The 15,647-nt window shown below is 36.5% G+C and overlaps 1 protein-coding gene across 1 annotated transcript; it reads left to right on the forward strand.

Annotated features, from left to right (window-relative positions):
* The first annotated feature begins 1,458 nt into the window (after positions 1-1,458).
* On the forward strand, positions 1,459-7,626 carry LOC113330072 (extensin-2-like). Its single transcript, XM_026576936.1, has 3 exons — positions 1,459-2,679; positions 4,911-4,986; positions 6,132-7,626. Exons 1-3 carry the CDS (start codon positions 1,498-1,500, stop codon positions 7,355-7,357), a joined length of 2,484 nt encoding a protein of 827 aa, XP_026432721.1. The 5' UTR covers positions 1,459-1,497; the 3' UTR covers positions 7,358-7,626.
* Positions 7,627-15,647: the final 8,021 nt, after the last annotated feature.

Raw genomic sequence — 15,647 nt, forward strand, 5'->3', positions numbered from 1 at the left:
CACCTAGGATTTAAGATTTTTTGTACCACATTTCCATCTCCAACACAAGGGTCAAGGTCATAGAGATAGATGACATGGCTAAGTGGGGGTAACGTAGAATGTCTAGATAAGACCTTCTCTATGACCTTGGGTCTTAAAGCCACATCATCATTTTGTCTCTAAATTCAAATAAAATTTGTTAGATAATACCTTGGGGGTTGGAGATCAACTTGAGGTAAAAAAAAAATTATATTTATCTTTTTTTGTCATTTAGTAATAACCCACACACAAAAATATGTTAATAAATCCTCCACATAGGATGACCTTGACCCTTTACATTGGAGATGCTCTTAGTAATGCATATTAGTAATGCAGATTATAACATAATGCAAACTTTATATTACAACCCAATGAATGATAAGGTCCCTTTAATATTCAACCACTACCTCCAGAATCTTATACTTTAATCAGTTCCAGGCATCCAGCTGCTAACGGTGATATATAATTTTGCATGTGTTTACACGTTAGAATTTTCAACATAGTAAACTAGTAAAGTCACCATCATATACCCAATCCAATCCCCGTATACAAAAAAGATGTCCCAAAGGAAAGGGACATGAAATATTAGTAAATGGTAAAGAAAACGGGTTTTAGAATTGGTCCCGAGTCTTTAATTTTATGCGGAAAAAGTAATAATACTACAACCAAGAGAACATTAATAATAATGCATTTTTACAAGCGAAAAAAAAAGAAGAAGAAAAATCAAAGCTTCATGTACACAATATTTTATGTGGAAAAAATAATAATGCTTCAATCAAGAGAACAACAATAAATAATGCACTATTATAAGCGAAAAATAGAAAAAAGATCAAAGCTTCATGTATACAATATTTTAAACACCGACAAAGAAGAATTGTAAAACACTAAGAATGTAAGAACCAGATAATGTTGTACTGAAAATTTCGTGTATCATCAGATGATACCATCTAATGAAAAGGTGAGAAATGTGAATTGTGCATTTTGATTTTGAAGGGTAAACAAAGTTGCCTTCGCAACTTTAATATAACATTCATGATCATGGAACTAACAGAACGGTAACATAATTAAATGTGAATACGAGCTAAACGTACTGAAAACTTGTTCTCCTGCCTAAATTTTTAACGGTGGATGAGAAAAATTAAGGCATATACATATGGAATAGGATGATAAATAATTACAGTACATGGAGAACACAGAGTTACATCAAATAATTTGAACAGTTCAAAGGTTAGATAAATTCCAGCTATTAGATTCTCAGAAAGAGACTATTTTCCGTTAAAAGCCGCCATGTCCCATATGCAGGAAATGTCTTACAAAGTTAGTGGAGAACACAGAGTTAAAGAATACGACATTCTTAACAAAACACCAAGATATTATATTCTTAGAATGTGATCCCTTAACAAGCCTATATAAATGGATGAGAAGTGTGTATAATAAGATCATAACACAGAAAAACCCATTAGGAAGAAAGAAAAGAAAATGGCAAGAAGAGCAGGAGCCTCAATGGCTTCTTTCACCACATTTTTGGTGGTACTCATATCTGTCGGTCTTCCATTCCAAACCATAGCAGATGTTTACTATTACAGCTCACCACCACCCCCGACTCATGTGTACAAGTATGCGTCGCCGCCGCCGCCGCCTACTCCCGTATACAAGTACAAGTCACCACCACCACCAACCCCTGTATACAAATACAAATCACCTCCACCTCCTACTCCCTTATACAAATACAAATCTCCACCACCACCTACCCCTGTATACAAATACAAATCACCTCCACCGCCTACTCCCGTATACAAGTACAAATCTCCACCACCACCTACACCCGTGTACAAATACAAGTCACCACCACCACCCACCCCAGTGTACAAGTACAAGTCACCACCACCACCCACCCCAGTGTACAAGTACAAGTCACCACCACCTCCGACCCCCGTGTACAAATACAAATCTCCACCCCCTCCTACTCCAGTCTACAAGTATAAATCTCCACCACCACCCACCCCAGTCTATAAGTACAAATCCCCTCCACCACCTACTCCCGTCTACAAATATAAGTCTCCACCACCTCCAACTCCTGTTTACAAGTACAAATCCCCTCCACCACCTACCCCAGTGTATAAGTACAAGTCTCCACCACCCCCTACCCCAGTCTACAAGTATAAATCTCCACCACCACCCACCCCAGTCTACAAGTATAAATCACCACCACCTCCCACCCCAGTCTATAAGTACAAGTCACCACCACCTCCCACCCCACTCTATAAGTACAAATCCCCACCACCACCTACTCCCATCTACAAATACAAGTCTCCACAACCTCCTACTCCAGTCTACAAGTACAAATCGCCTCCACCACCTACCCCAGTCTACAAGTATAAATCGCCTCCACCGCCCACCCCAGTCTACAAATACAAGTCACCACCATCACCTACTCCCATCTACAAATACAAGTCTCCGCCACCTCCTACTCCAGTCTACAAGTACGAATCGCCTCCACCACCCACTCCAGTCTACAAGTACGAATCGCCTCCACCACCTAGCCCAGTTTATAAATACAAGTCACCACCACCTACCCCAGTCTATAAGTCACCACCACCTCCTACTCCAATACATAAGCCCACCCCAGTTTACCTATATGCATCACCTCCTCCTCCCCATTATTGATGAATTACCTAAATCTCCACTCGGTTTTATCCCTGTTATATGTACTTCAATAAGAGATTAAAGCATCTCCATATCGTTTCAGTGTACAAGAAGGAAAGAACCACAGATGGTGGACTTCATTATTCTTCTGTTTCATACTTTTTATTAGTAATCCTTGTACGAGTATGTAAACTTCAAATGCATTCCCACGTAAGAGCACCAGTGTATTCTCATAATTATATACTTTCTCAATAAACTTATTTTCTCCCAACTTTTGTTCAAAGCTTTTATAGCGTTTGCACAATTCAAAAGGAAACTCCATTATGAAATTTCGTTTAAAGCGCATCTCCATTTAACATCATAATCAAATCAAATATATTAATTCCACTATAAGCGGGCGGAGCGTACCTACAACACTAAAGATATATGAGCTTCCAGTTCCATCGTCAAGTTCTGTTCTAAGGCCTATTTCCATTCTTAAGATGAATACATGCACACGTACATGTATTAATTATCCTATTTCCATTGTCAAGATAAATACATGCACACGGACATGTATGAATTAGCCTATTTCGTGAACAGTTAGTACGGACTATTCATTTGTTTCCAAGCCATTTGCACCTCTTTTTTCATCAAAAGTAAAAAAAGAAAAGAAAATAGAGAGCCATTTTGTGTACATCTTTAGCCCGAGTAAAATGAGTGTGTTTACATGATTTTTCTCCCTCAATGATTTATAGCAAATCCGCCTCACGTTTTCCCATGATAGAAAGAAAAGTTGAAAGTACAAAATAGAAGAATATATCGTCATTCATAAGAAGAAAGGAGTGCAAGATTTTCTAACCTTAAACTAAAAAAGGTAAATTAAACCATGTAGTAAAAGTAGTCCTTAAAATGATTTGGGTTAGAATATGCATTAACTTGAAGAAAAGTAGTGATAAAATAATTTTTCACCATTAGGAAGGACAATAGATGATGAAAAGAAGGATCCAAAGGACTAATCTATTTGTCAGTGTGTAACAGCCATAAAAACCAAGTCAACGAATCAAACTAAACTTCCACATCTCTCAAATTAAAGGGCACAGAGTCACAGACAAAGATTAGGCTCAATGATTCGATGCTTTTTTCTTTTCTTTTCTTTTCTTTCATTTTATTTTTTTCTTTTTCAATTTTCCACAACTTGTAAATTTTATAATTTTTATGAATGTGACACTTCGTATAAAGTACGTAGCCCCAATCATACTATTCAACTGTAATTCTTGCATGTAATGTAAACTTGTTGGTGTGACCGTTTGACTTGTGTGTGACTGAAGTTTCTATATTTTGATTCCAAAACTGTTAGAATACGGGCATCCAACTCAAAACCAATTGGCAATGAGTGGAGAGACCCTAAGAGATTATAAGTCGCAGGATCTTAGATTGCCCATACAATATGGGACTAATAATCTCAACACGCCCCCTCACGTGTAGCCTCGTTGGGTCTAACACGTGGACAATAAATCGGGTGACGCGGAGTAAAGGCGCGGTCAATGACTCGTCGCAAATAGCCTGCTCTGATACCATGTTAAATTCTGCGGACATCCAACTCAAAACCAATTGGCAATGAGTGGAGTGGTCCTTCCATATTATATTTTATATTATTAAAGGGATATTAACAATGTGGGACTATTATCCTTCACAAAAACTTGCGCTTCTTTTTCTGGCCTTTCCTTGATCATCTTTAACAAAAGTACTTTGTATTTGGATCCCAATTTTTGATTTTTTTTTACTTATTTATTGAAAAAGAATTCGATGTTGATAAATTTTGAACCCAAATCATTCGCATATCACTAATTTTTCTTATAACTCTTTGAAATATAGCTTGAACTAGCTTTCATTTCTTCGGGCATGTTAAGACATTATTCATTTGTATATAATGTGATTTTGCTTCAAAAGCATACTATATGTTGCCAAATGCATCATGAATCTTATTAACCCATTATTTAGAAACACCAAAGACACAAGTAATCAAGAAAGCAATACTACCGACTAAACAGTATGAGTCTATACTACAACCTACACGCCTGTAATTAAACTCTAGACATTGACCGTTATTGCCGCCTTACACGACACGAATGACTAGCCTTATCACAAATGTAAATCCTTTGTCTCAAAAGATCAACAAAATATGACCACAAAAACAGTAAAAGATCAGATGCAAAACCTTGTAAGTGAAGTGTGTTTGGCCATGTGTTTGCATCACTTCACAGTTCACACCGCATAGTAATAGTAAAGCAGCCGTGTCCCATAGCACAGAAAGAGGGTTGAAAGTAGATGAAAATTCCAGTAAAAGCAATCGGAATATGCCAAGATTATTCATTTTTCAAATAGGATCGGAAAATGACTCGTTGAAATTTTGTGTTTACCATCTACTTACCAAGACAAAAGTTGATGAATATTGTTCAGAACGAAGACAAATACTGCATGAAAAAACAAATAGAACGGATCATATCTTCAGGTATAATAAACTATAAACTAATATTACTCTAGTCACCGACAGTAAAGAATAACTTCCTGGTCACCGCAACACAACTTGCTGGTAGCAATCAAATTAGGTAATAACCTACTATTATGAGACGAACGCGGTTTTGGAGTGGTTGAGGTAATGAAGTTGACCGCCGTATGTGACTGTTTCTTGCGTCCCTTTTTCAAGCAACAAAATAAGTATTTGTATAAGATACGTCTACTAATTATTGGAACAAAGACTTTCTAGCGCTGATGAATTTAAATGCATGGGAGAAAAAAAAAACCAAGACGAAAATTCGTTTGTTAAAGGTGACAGGAATGTGCAAGTTATGTATAAGTCGGGATCGATTTACAGGTAGAATGAACCTGGCGATATATATGTCGAATGTGCAAAGCATACGACCTTCACACAGTGAAAATAACCTGTATATTCAACTTTCCAACTCCATCACTGATTGAAAGATTTCTAAAAAGAACCTGCATTATTAGGAAACACAGTGAAAACAAAAGATACATATATATGCTTATTGTATCAGGAATACTTGTTAAACAATTTCGTACTTGGCTCCATTCCAGCTATTAGATACAAAGGGTGCCAGAGTCCACTGTTTCATTGAGTGTTTACACCATAAGCAGCCATGAAGCATATACCGAAGATGTCTTGCAAACAAAAAAGGACAAACCATGTGACAGCTTAACTAAATACCAAGATTTTGTATACCTAATCACCAATATCCAAATTAAACAAAACCCCGGTGCAAAACTTCACATCAAAGTTGATTAGAGACAAGATGGTTTTAATAATGGATGGTAAAGACAAAGATTAGTTCCACAATTGATATTTTCATTTTCATTTTTCCACAACTAGGGGATTTTATATTTAAGAATGAGGCAACTTCATAAGCCTATATAAAGGGATGAGTAATGTACATTAAGATCATAACAACAACACCATTAGTAATAAGAAAGGAAAATGGCAAGATCAGCAGGAGCCTCATTGGCTTCTTTCGTAACATTTTTGGTGGTTCTCATATCTCTCAGCCTTCCTTTCCAAACCGTAGCAAATGTTTACTATTACAACTCACCACCACCCCCAACTCCAGCGTACCACTATCCATCCCCACCTCCACCTGCTCCAGTCTACAAACCTACTCCAACTCCAGTTTATCATTATAAGTCACCACCACCTCCTACTCCAGTTTACAAGCCCCCGACTCCTGCCCCGGTATACAAGTACAAATCACCACCACCACCAACTCCGATCTATAAGCCTACTCCCAATCCGTTAAACAAGTACAAGTCACCACCACCACCAACTCCAGTTTATAAGTACAAGTCACCACCACCACCAACTCCAGTTTATAAATATAAATCACCACCACCACCTACTCCAGTCTACAGGCCAACTCCTCATCCAGTTTACAAATACAAATCACCACCACCGCCTACCCCGGTTTATAAGTACATGTCACCACCACCTCCTACTCCAGTTTATAAGCCCGTTCCTCATCCAGTTTACAAATACAAATCACCACCACCACCACCACCAGCTACTCCAGTTTACAAGTACAAGTCGCCGCCACCACCAACACCAGTTTACAAGTACAAGTCGCCGCCACCACCTACTCCTGTCTACAAGCCAGCTCCTCATCCAGTTTACAAGTACAAGTCACCACCACCACCAACTCCAGTTTATAAGTACAAGTCACCACCACCTCCTTCTCCAGTATATAAGCCTGCTCCTCATCCTGTTTACAAGTATAAGTCACCACCACCCCCAACTCCCATCTACAAGCCAACTCCAGTCTACAAACCACCTACCCCAGTCTATAAGCCCGCTCCTCATCCAGTTTACAAATACAAGTCACCACCACCACCAACTCCGGTTTATAAGTATAAGTCACCACCACCTCCTACTCCAGTCTACAGGCCCGCTCCCCACCCAGTTTATAAGTACAAGTCACCACCACCCCCAACTCCCGTTTATAAGCCAACTCCAATTTACAAACCCCCCACTCCAGTTTTCAAGCCCGCTCCTCATCCCGTTTATAAGTACAAGTCACCACCACCCCCAACTCCTACACCAGTGTACAAGCCCCATCCACCTACTCCAGTTTACAAACCTACCCCAATCCACAAACCCACCCCAATTTACCTATACACATCTCCTCCTCCTCCTTACCACTATTGACGAAGTATCTAAAGCCCTCTCGGTTTTATTCTTGTTTGCTCAAAAGATGTACTTTAACGAGCAATTAAGAATCTCCATCAAGCACTAGGAGAATGAATCAAGAATCACAAATGTTTGGATTGTTTCTTTTCTTTCTTTCTCTCATGTCTGTTCCATTACTTTTTCCTTTTCTTTCTTTATTTGGTTTGGTAGTAAATCTTGCATGGTATGTAAACTTAGGAAGCATTTCCACGTAAGTGCACCATTGAATAAAATTACTTTTATTCAAACGTTTGTTTGCTTCAATTTTCTAGTCACCAGTACAGTAGTACTAAGAGCCATTGGCCAGGAATAAATTACATTATTGTACAATAAGTCTAAAATTATCCAAAATCCAATATGAAAAGTTGGTGTAATGTCTTTTGCATCATAATCAAAAGAAAGATCAAATCCTCATGTATAAAAATATTAACACGACAAACGAAAAATGTTTTCAAATCACCGTAGTGGTTGAGAGAATCTTACTAGTGTATGCGACTCTCTGTTTTGAGCCACATGCAAAGGACGTATTGGTATTAGTATAAAAGACATCTGGCCTATTGATATACTTCGATACATGCTTCAAAAAGAAAAAAAGAGCAACGTACGTTAAACCTATCAGATAAGGTCACAGTAAACAGAAAACGACTGTTGCGTAAGGTAAGGACGTACGTACGTACTTACAAGACACTTCAAAATCAGTATTATACTGAGATATGTTCTCTCAAGGCATACGTCAAGACGACTCTTTAAACTGGACTTGTTATATGTTTAAAATGAAAGTCACTGTTTGATCATTTAGAGCAACTACAGTGGTGTGACCAAAACCAAAAGTCAAAGACCAAAAAGAAATACGAAATTTTGGATTTAGTCCATGTTGCCACGGAACGATACCTGATTAAAATTTGGTCGGGTGTAACTGAAATGTTCGCCCCACATAATTTTCATCGGGCGAACATTATATGTTCGTCCCATTTTTTTTTAATTAAATTTTTCATGGGGTGAACATATAATGTTCGCCCCCACATAACTTTCATCAGACACACATTTTATCTCCGCCCCACTTCAAACGAGTTTTATATCTCCGCCCGATCAAATTTGGTTTTAGTCTTGATCTCAGACCAAATATAATCCGAAATTTGGATTTGGTCCGATTTTTATTCTTTACTCTGTATCACTACGTCTATGTTTTGGATCAAATATTTGGATTTGATCGGGCACTGTGGATGCTCTTAGAAAATAAAGACCATGTTTGTTTTATAAAGTTTAGAAGGGGTTTAATTGTCAACAGCTCTTTGAAAAGTTTTTGACCTCTAGCTCCAGCTATTGAGTTTAGACATAGAGACTCAAAACTGTAAGCGCGTAATGACAATATACTGACATTACATAAAATATGTTGAAATAAAGAGAGGAGTAAAGAACTAGAGATTGCACAAAAGGAAAAGATAATCCACATCAAAAGGAAATTTAAAAAGTGCTGAGACATTCCTAAATCAATAATTCTTCGTTGACACTGCGAAATTCTGTGGAAAATTCGATGGATAATCTCCACTACTGATGTTACAGTGAAGAGAATGTATTTGTGCATGAAAACTAAACGCAAACACTTGATACAAGCAACAGCTCCAATGTGACTATGTATAATGATGCATGGACATTGTCAATTCTTCTTCGGAAAATGCCAGGTTCACCGATTCCTTCTCCCGAAGAAAGTTCTTACAGAAAAAGTGCATAGGCCCCATTTTTACCGATTGATAATCCCAATGCTAAGAACGCATTTATAGGCCATCCGATTTTCAGTCCAGATCTTTTACGGGAGAAAAACTCGGTAGTCGTAATACTTCAGTTTGAGATGGAAAGCCGTATACAAAAGAAATGGTTACATAATGTGTCACAGACTCATAAGTAAGATACCTTGCGTTCCAAATAAAATAAAAATTGAAATGCAATATTGTGAATTATCATGCTGGTTAACACCAACGGACGCAATATATTAACTATAAAACTCAAAGTTAAATAATCAACCAAAAGCTTCATTCATATTCCACTCTGAATGTGTAGACAGACAATCTTTCAATAATTGATTGAGAATTAATTGTTATCGGGAACAGAAAAAAAAAAGAAAAAAAAGAATGATAATAATTGATTGTATAGACAGGATTTGTTCAATAAATGATGTTTTTTCTTATTTCCACAACTGCGAGATTTTCTAATGTAAAATATTTACAGGTACAAAACAACAACATACAAAAAAATAAAATGGCTAAAGAAGGTAGATATATAAATTTCACAGAACTTAATTTGACATTACGGTTGCAAGAAATTCTGCGAGAAAAAACACAGATTTTGTGTCAAGAGGAAGAGGGTGGAAAATCAATGAATAATGATCTATCGAAATTTATACAGTTCTCATCATTCAAAAAGTTAAAAGGTTGTTATTGTAGGTTACCAAATTTCACCGGGCATTACCAATATATATAGAACAAAACATTCTTCGTCGCTGTATTCACTAGATTGGTAACACCCCTGCCTGTATCAACCTTAAAAAGTTTAGCTTATCAATTTTATTTTTTTTGTTAATGCACACAATCATATAGTTTTTGATAAAATGACTAAAGTTCACTCGGTTTCATTCTCGTTTCTCAGGAGATGTTAAAGCAATGTGAAAACTACATGGAGACCCATTTTTCAGTTTTTCTCCACTGTGAAATCCACGCCCAGAAATTTGAAGGCGCGCACCCATTTTTTAGGGAAAAATTATTCTCAAACTCATAATTTATAAAATTATGTTTCGTTCTTTTTTCTTCTTTTTCAATTCCTTTTCTTTTTTCTCTCAAATCTACTGTGAATTCTCGATGAGTAAAATTATCCATCGGAAAAACCCTAGAAATTGAATCAGTCAAGAGAAGAATGGCGGCACCTAAAACTCAGAAAAGGGGAGAGATTCATGGGGTTGTGAGAATTGATTTCAGATTTAAGATTGAGAAGAATAGACGGCTGCTGAGATGGTGATGATTACAAACCCTTTTTTTTCTTGATTGATTTGAGATTTTTGGGTCACCTTTGTGGGAATCTGATTTCGTTTTATTTTCCATCTTAGGATTGTCGATGAATCTGAAGGAAGAAAGAAATTATACGTAAATCTATAGTTTGATTTTGGCAACTGGTAGTCACCATTTTTTTAGCTGTGTTGGAGTTTTCCATTTTTGTGTACATGAAAAGAAAATGAAGGAGGATTATGGTTGTTTTTAGCTCGTGTGTGTCACTCATGTGTAATTTCGTGACATTAAAAAGCACAAGTTTTATTTCAGGTGAGAAATTTTACTCCTTTTGAGTACTAAGCTTAGGTTTTATTTCAATTACATCTGAAATACAATTCAAGTTTGGTCCTTTTTGTTGTTCCTTGATTTAAAATAAGCGGATGATGATGATGATGGGTCCAAATCAAATGGAACCATGTTTTCAAACGCCGTCACTAATCGCTTATGGTGCTCCTTCACACTTTGAACATGGAATGATGCCGTTTGATATGAGAACACCACCACCACCACCGGCTCAAGTCAATAACCAAACAATCTCTATTTAGTTTCTCTTCAAGTTATTGTTGATGCTTTATTAACCCTTTTGGTATATGTGCTTCATGTGTGGTTTCAGGTGCAGCCGCCGATTGGTGCTTATCCATGCTTGGATCAGGGAATGATGCCGTTAGCTCCAAGACCACCACCACCACCAGCTCAAGTGAACAACTATTCTCTAATTTATTACTCCGGGACTTAATTGCACTTATTGAACTTTTTTGTATGTGTAATATTTGTTTCTCTGTAACTATATTATCTGTAGAACACAATTTTATAAGCTCGTATTCAGTTCATTCTGCGAAACTTTCATTAATTAGGCTGAGTCTTGGCCAGAGATCTGTTGTACATGCTGTATGTTGGCGTAACGCATGACATCTGACCCAATTACATCAGGTGAGAAATTGTGGTGTCTCACTTTATTACAACAAACCATTACCTGATAAAATGGTGGAATTCGTTTATGCCGGCAATGCTAGTACTGCTTCTAATGGAAATTTATGTATGACCGGTACCTTAATACTGGAAAAAGTATCCGGGAAAATTTTCTTTTGTGATAGGGGAATTAATGCAAGAGTTGCCAAAGGAGTTGTGGTGAAACAAGCTGGTGGAATTGGAATGGTTTTAGCCAATACAGCTGCCAATGGCGAAGAGTTAGTTGCTGATGCTCATTTGTTGCCGGCAAGTGGTGTGGGTGTGAAAGTTGCTGACGCATAACCTGTTATGCAACTATGAAAATAGATGCATAACCTGTTATGCATCTTGAAAAGTTGTTGCATAACTTGTTATGCAGTCCATAAAATGTTTGCATAACACATTATGAATCTACAAATTTGTTGCATAACTTGTTATGCGTTCTCCAAATTGGTTGCATAACACTATCTGCAGTTTTTTTCTTTTGTTTTCTTTTTGCATAACTTGTTATGCAGTTCAGAAAACGGTTGCATAGCATGTTATGCAGCAACTTTTTTGTCACTATCGGAACCAACAAAAACAAAGACTGCATAACTTGTCATGCACCAATAATAATATTTGCATAACATGTTATGCAGTTGTGAAAATTGATGCATAACCTGTTATGCATTCGAAAATATGGCTTCATAATGCATTATGCATCGAGAATATTGATGCATAACCTGTTAATGCATTGGAAAATATGGTTGCGTAATGCATTATGCATCAATTTTTTATGTACGCACTAAAATCAACCAAAACATTGGCAACATAACTTGTTATAAATGCATAACTTTGTTAGGCAGTCGAGAAAATGGTTGCATAATTCGTTATGCGTCTGCATAATGTGTTATGCATCTTTTTTGGTGGCTGCATAATGGTTATGTATCAAGTTTTCGAAAATTTTGCCTAAAATGATGATCAACTCCGATTTTTTTCGTGAAAAACAAAAATTTGATATTGTTGTTTGTACTCGTTGTGTAGCTCTCTTAAAAAGATTTCCAACGATATAAAATTTTTAAAATTCCAAGACGCGGATTTTTAGATATGTTATGTCCAAGTTGCGCTTCCAATTATACCCCTGAAAAATTAGGCTGCATAACGAGTTATGCCTGAAAAATAGTATGCATAACGAGTTATGTATTGATTTTTAATAATTTCATATAATTATGGGTGTCAAAGAAATAATTATGGGTGTCACGGTACCCAAAATTAATTGTGGGCCTGACAATGATAATATTATTTTTTTTGGGTCTCCCCCTAATTTCCCCTAAAGCAATTCGGCTTCTCGACTTCTGGTATCTTATTTGTCAAGCCCAGTATCTTCCAAAATCTAGGGCCTAGGCGATGATCGTGATTGTGAAACAAGCAAATCTTTCATTTTCTAGCAAACCCACCAAGCCAAAGGGCACAATTCGACTACAACAACAGCGGTTAGTAGTGCCCCTAAATGGCTTGTAATCACATTTTATTTGTGGTTCTGTTTTAGCTTTCAACTAACTAATCACATTTAATTTGACTATACTCGCGAACAAAAATTTGTGAATTGAATCGGAAAAATAATTAAAACATGATACTATGGTTTTTCCTCTTCTAGTCTAGAGTCTAGACCAAACTAGTAGAATATTGGTTTATTTATTTTTTTTTATTTTTTTTGATGGTTTAGTACAGTGGTTAGTAGTACCCCTAAATAGTAGGGTCAATTACAAGGTCCAATATTCCAACCATTATCTTCTTAATAGGAGGGTGCACGAGAACCATTACTCATTAGGTTAAGCTATTTATCCTAAAGTTCTCAGTTTTGGGTTGGAAGAGGAAAAAAAAAGAGGAGTAGAAAAAAAAGAAAACAGAAAAGAAATGGAGAATAATAAAATTTTATATACTTTAAGCCCTCAACCATTTAATTAAAATTATAAGCATGTCCTTTTCTCTTTTATTTATTTTCCATAATTAGTATTTAGTGAAAAGTAAAAAATTTATGTGCAACCGATTAAGGTCGCAACGCGTATATCCGTTGCACACCCCAAAAATTACATGCTGCAAAATCCTGGATTTGGTGTAGTGCCATGGCCGATCTGTAACAAAAGTTAGAGTTCAGTTTTTTCCTGTCAAATTTCCATAGAGGAAAATGAGAGAGAAAGAGAAATGAAAACAGAAAGCAAGCAGATCACGATAAGAAAGAGGTAAGATATGTCTTATGGTCAACAAGATTCCTCGTACAATGGAAGTTTGAGTAAATCCTAATTGTTGAAGAGGAAGCCAATCACATAAGTTAGGAAAAAATTACATCATAAAAAGTTACCTTTTTAACTTTCAGAATTCGTTTAAATTGTGTTCCCAAATTAATTTCCGATTTTTTATTTGTAAAAATCAAAAATAACTTGTTAAGTGGTAATTAAATGGCTAACGTCTAATTTTTTGTTTTTAATAATTGAAAATTTATTTTCTGTGGAGGTATACAAATACTTAGATTACTTTTTATGTGATACGAAATTTTATAAAAATTTGGTTTATTTTGCAAATATATTTTTTTTTAGTAAAAGCTGGTCTGGGTTTTTTTATAAAATCCGTTATTATCTAAATCACCTTCAAATATATTACAAAAAATTGAAACTTGCGGCCACTTTTGTGAGGTAAAAACAAGCAAAGATATAAAATTATTACATATTTTTTGTTTAGTTTATTTTTTGATAATCTTGTATTTGGAGTACAAAATTTTTAGCTTACCAAATAGTCACGTCAATTAATAACCACTCAATAATCAAATGAAAACATCTGATTAACACTTGAAAACGAAATCCACAAAATTGAATTCCGAGCCATAATGCTTGTTTTCTCAACATAGAGAAAAAGAATTCATCCATATCATAAACTTAAAAATACTTAATAGTGTGTTTGGAAGCGCATCCAGAAGTAACTTTTTGATTTCTAAAATTCCAATTTCAAAAGAATTTTTGAAAGTCAAAATAGTTTACTTTTGTGAAGCAAAATAGCTCTGACTTTTGGTTCTGACTTTTGGTTTTGGTATCCAAACGCACTGCCGTCAGCTCAGTTCCCCCCGTGTTAACTATTATGAAAAAGACTGAAGGACTATGTTAGGTTACCGACCCTAATTAACTCGTTATGAGCCCATGAGTAGAATTCAACTCTAAAACCGTTGTACAAGTTGAGGATCTTATTGACTTATTATACACTATCCAATTAAGAAATATGGGACTGAGGTCTACGTTTCCAGATCCAACGTCCTCGTTGGAATATTCTATCGACATTGGAGAGACGGTAGTCCTTTTCTTATGGCGGCTCTGCTCGTCTCGACTATTCAATGTGATGACAACTGTATATATGCACATACACAGGTGCACATATACCTTAATCCATCTCGTAGGTTATCCCTTCGATTGATGAGCATGGTTGATGAGCATGGTTTGTGGCGGTTGCTTCTGATACCAAATGTTCGGGTACCAACCTTTATTCATCATGTGCCAATAAGTAAACCGGTCTACAGATCGAGGTGTCATATAAAATATCCAATTAAGCTACAAATTGAGGGATCTTATATAAAATATCCAATTAAGCCCCACAAATATTTCAACTCAGCTAGGATGGATGAGGAGGTCCATGATCTTAATCTGCCTCGGTCAGAGGTCGGTCGGAGTTCTATGAGCCTCATACCCTATATGGGCCTGCCCCAAAAGAAAAAACACGAGGTGCTCAACATAGAAAATAAAAACGGGCGCCTTAATAAAAATCTCTCTGAAACTAACAGGGTGTTAGTCCTCAAGGGAGTTGGGGGAGTTGGGTGTAGTTGGGTTTTTTCCCGTTAGTCGTGGGGGAGTTTGAGAGAGTCTCTCAAAATCCCCGTTAGTCGTGGGAGAGTTCAGAAGAGTTTTCCAAACTCCCTAGAAAACACCCGTTAGTCGTATGGGAGTTTGAAAAAAGCTCTTGAAATCCCTGTTAGCGGTAAAACCCTAGAATGCTAGGGAGTTGGTTGTTTTGGGGAGTTCTGGAGATTTGATAGTGTATTTTTGCCTGTACACAAATCTCTCAAAAGAGTAGAGATTTGGAAGGGAGTTTGGTTGGAGAAAGAAGATGAAACGCTTCAGCTTTTAGGTATGTTTTTTTTCTTCTTTGATCTTCATGATTGTTTGTTTTGATTGTTTATAATCTGTTTTGTGTACTATTTTGATTGTTTTCCATATCAGTTTTTGGGGTTTATCAGTTTTTTGGGATCTATTGTTTATAAT

Source organism: Papaver somniferum, unplaced genomic scaffold (assembly GCF_003573695.1).
Source record: "Papaver somniferum cultivar HN1 unplaced genomic scaffold, ASM357369v1 unplaced-scaffold_117, whole genome shotgun sequence".
Taxonomy (NCBI): Eukaryota; Viridiplantae; Streptophyta; class Magnoliopsida; order Ranunculales; family Papaveraceae; genus Papaver; species Papaver somniferum.

Bases quoted from the DNA above. Each gene is read 5' to 3' on its own strand.
- LOC113330072 (XM_026576936.1), top strand. From the start codon at position 1,498: ATGGCAAGAAGAGCAGGAGCCTCAATGGCTTCTTTCACCACATTTTTG. The intron at 2,680-4,910 runs TATTGATGAATT...ATCACTTCACAG, and splicing joins CATCACCTCCTCCTCCCCAT to TTCACACCGCATAGTAATAG. The intron at 4,987-6,131 runs GTAAAAGCAATC...ATTAGTAATAAG, and splicing joins GAAAGTAGATGAAAATTCCA to AAAGGAAAATGGCAAGATCA.